The sequence below is a fragment of the Oculina patagonica genome, chromosome 10, assembly GCF_052425735.1.
Source record: "Oculina patagonica isolate OP01 chromosome 10, crgOcupat, whole genome shotgun sequence".
In the NCBI taxonomy this organism is placed as follows: Eukaryota; Metazoa; Cnidaria; class Anthozoa; order Scleractinia; family Oculinidae; genus Oculina; species Oculina patagonica.
This window is the reverse complement of record NC_135767.1, coordinates 15625417-15627934: the sequence shown is the minus strand read 5'-3', so window position 1 is coordinate 15627934 and position 2518 is coordinate 15625417. Positions and strand designations below refer to the sequence as shown.

At 37.8% G+C, this 2518-nt stretch overlaps 1 protein-coding gene across 1 annotated transcript; it reads right to left on the bottom strand.

Annotated features, from left to right (window-relative positions):
- Nucleotides 1-1328: 1328 nt before the first annotated feature.
- On the bottom strand, nucleotides 1329-2258 carry LOC144667287 (adenosine receptor A2a-like). The gene has a single exon (XM_078528682.1). The coding sequence runs from the start codon at nucleotides 2256-2258 to the stop codon at nucleotides 1329-1331; it is 930 nt and encodes a 309-aa protein (XP_078384808.1).
- Nucleotides 2259-2518: the final 260 nt, after the last annotated feature.

Genomic DNA, 2518 nt, shown 5'->3' with positions numbered 1-2518 from the left:
CAGTTTTGAAATAAACGTTTTGCTTGTGATTTCATTCTTCTTGCAGTAGGGTGAAAGAGTTCAGTTTTGAAATAAACTTTTTGCTTGTGATTTCATTCTTCTTGCAGTAGGGTGAAAGAGTTCAGTTTTGAAATAAACGTTTTGCTTGTGATTTCATTCTTCTTGCAGTAGGGTGAAAGAGTTCAGTTTTGAAATAAACTTTTTGCTTGTGATTTCATTCTTCTTGCAGTAGGGTGAAAGAGTTCAGTTTTGAAATAAACGTTTTGCTTGTGATTTCATTCTTCTTGCAGTAGGGTGAAAGAGTTCAGTTTTGAAATAAACTTTTTGCTTGTGATTTCATTCTTCTTGCAGTAGGGTGAAAGAGTTCAGTTTTGAAATAAACGTTTTGCTTGTGATTTCATTCTTCTTGCAGTAGGGTGAAAGAGTTCAGTTTTGAAATAAACTTTTTGCTTGTGATTTCATTCTTCTTGCAGTAGTGGTGAAAGAGTATAAAAACGATGTAAATCACGGACGGCTTTTAACCCTGATGATGACAACAAGTGGAAAACGTTCGGTTCTTTTTTAAAACTTTATAACCTTTTCCCTTAGCCTTGTAAATAATATTTTTACCTTTTTACCGAACATTATGATAACTGATGATTGTTTTCAAATTTGGCATCGTGTCAATAACACCTTGCAGCTAATTCACGTCTTAATCAATGAAGGCGTAATGCCATGCATCTCGAAAAAGGTTATGTCCAAATAGTTACAAAAGATCTGTAATTTAACACAAAAATGACTCAAAAGGAAGCCTTTGCACAGTAATTGAGTATTTCTATTTACCCTTTGTCTCACAGTTTAAAATTTAAATTTGCGGCAGGTGAAAAAAGTCTTACACCATTCTCTGCTGTGAAAGAAATGTCCCCGTAGTTGGGACTCCACTTTGTCGACGAGTAAAGGATTAGAAAGTCAAAATTAAGGTGATTTAACGATCGGTTTTCGTTACTGCGGCACTAGTTGGATGAACATTAATAATATTTTTTACTATCTTGACATCAACTATCATTTCCTTATCTCTTAATTAAGAAAGTCCCTGTTGTGAAGATAGTAACACAGGAGATTCAAAACTTTGTTTAAAATTGGGGAAGAATGTCCATTCTGTGTTGCATGCACGCAGTATTCAATATTCCTGAAAGATCGGAAGTCAATTCCTTGATGTCCCATCACAAGACAAAGGAAAGAAAAGTAGAAAGAAAAAGTTGTAAAAAGGCTCCGCATAAATGTGAACATATCTCAAAAGTCTGTAGGTGTTTGTAAACATGAAAAAACTGCTACTTTTCTCAAGCCATTCAGCTCGAGAAGCAACCAAGCTGTCTAACCGTGGCCTTCACTGCTTGTCTTATTTCTTTGATCTTCCAACAATAAATAAATGGATTCACAGATGAGTTTAGCATAAGGACAACCGCTGATGCTTCATAACCTAACTTCATACCCGGTGTATTCATTTCAGTGACAGCAAATATGGCTGTGATAATACCAAATGGAAGATAACATGCAACTAATGTTAACTGCACCCACAATGCACTGAACAATGTCTTTCTGTATCGTGCTATATTCAGTGGAATTCCTCGTCTGTTCGACTGTCCTTGTTGAACATGGTCTTGTAGTTGAGCTTGATGTTGTCGTAATCTTAGGTAGATTTTTGTATAACAGAAAGTTGAGGTTATTAAACACAGCAACATTATCGCGCAAATTACGTATTCACTGATAGAAGAGTTATAAATGAGTGTTACTGCAATGGCAATTGCAGAAAGCCACAAAATAACAACAAAGACCCACACTCGGCCCAGAGTTACCACATGTTTGTATCTTAGCCCCAACATCAGGGCAAGAAGTCTGTCCACACTTATTGCAGTCAGAGTAAACAGAGATACTCCACAAAAAAAGAAACTTGTGCTGTTACAAAAAATTATAGTATAGCAACAACGGCGTTTGCAGTCTTCTGGAGACATCAAATAGGTAACGCGAAGAGGATGTGAAATGAGGCCCACACAGAGATCGGTGATCGCAAGAGAACCTAACAAAAGTTTAGATGGCGGATGAAGAGGCGACGGCTTTTGAAGAGCAACAATGATAAGAACGTTCCCTAGAAATGCAGTGACGGCAAGAGGAATGTTAAACGCCGAAATGACGATCTGTTGATGTACCCCGAGAACACTTGTATCGCAGAATAAATCTTGAGTTGTCGTGTCTTTTTGATCTTGTGTTAAGTTCGCCATTTTCGTCTATAAAATAAAATAAATAAATTACCTTTATTTAGACACGGTGAGGGGATTAAAGCTATAAGCTTGTGGGGCAGTGTATTCCAGATCTAATTGGAATTTGGAAGTGTTGGTTTTTGTGGAGGGAGAAAAACCGGAGAACCCGGAGAAAAACCCTTTGAGCAAGGACGAGAACCAACAACAAACTCAACCCACATATGACGCCGGGTCTGGGAATCGAACCCGGGCTACATTGGTGGGAGGCGAGCGCTCTCCTC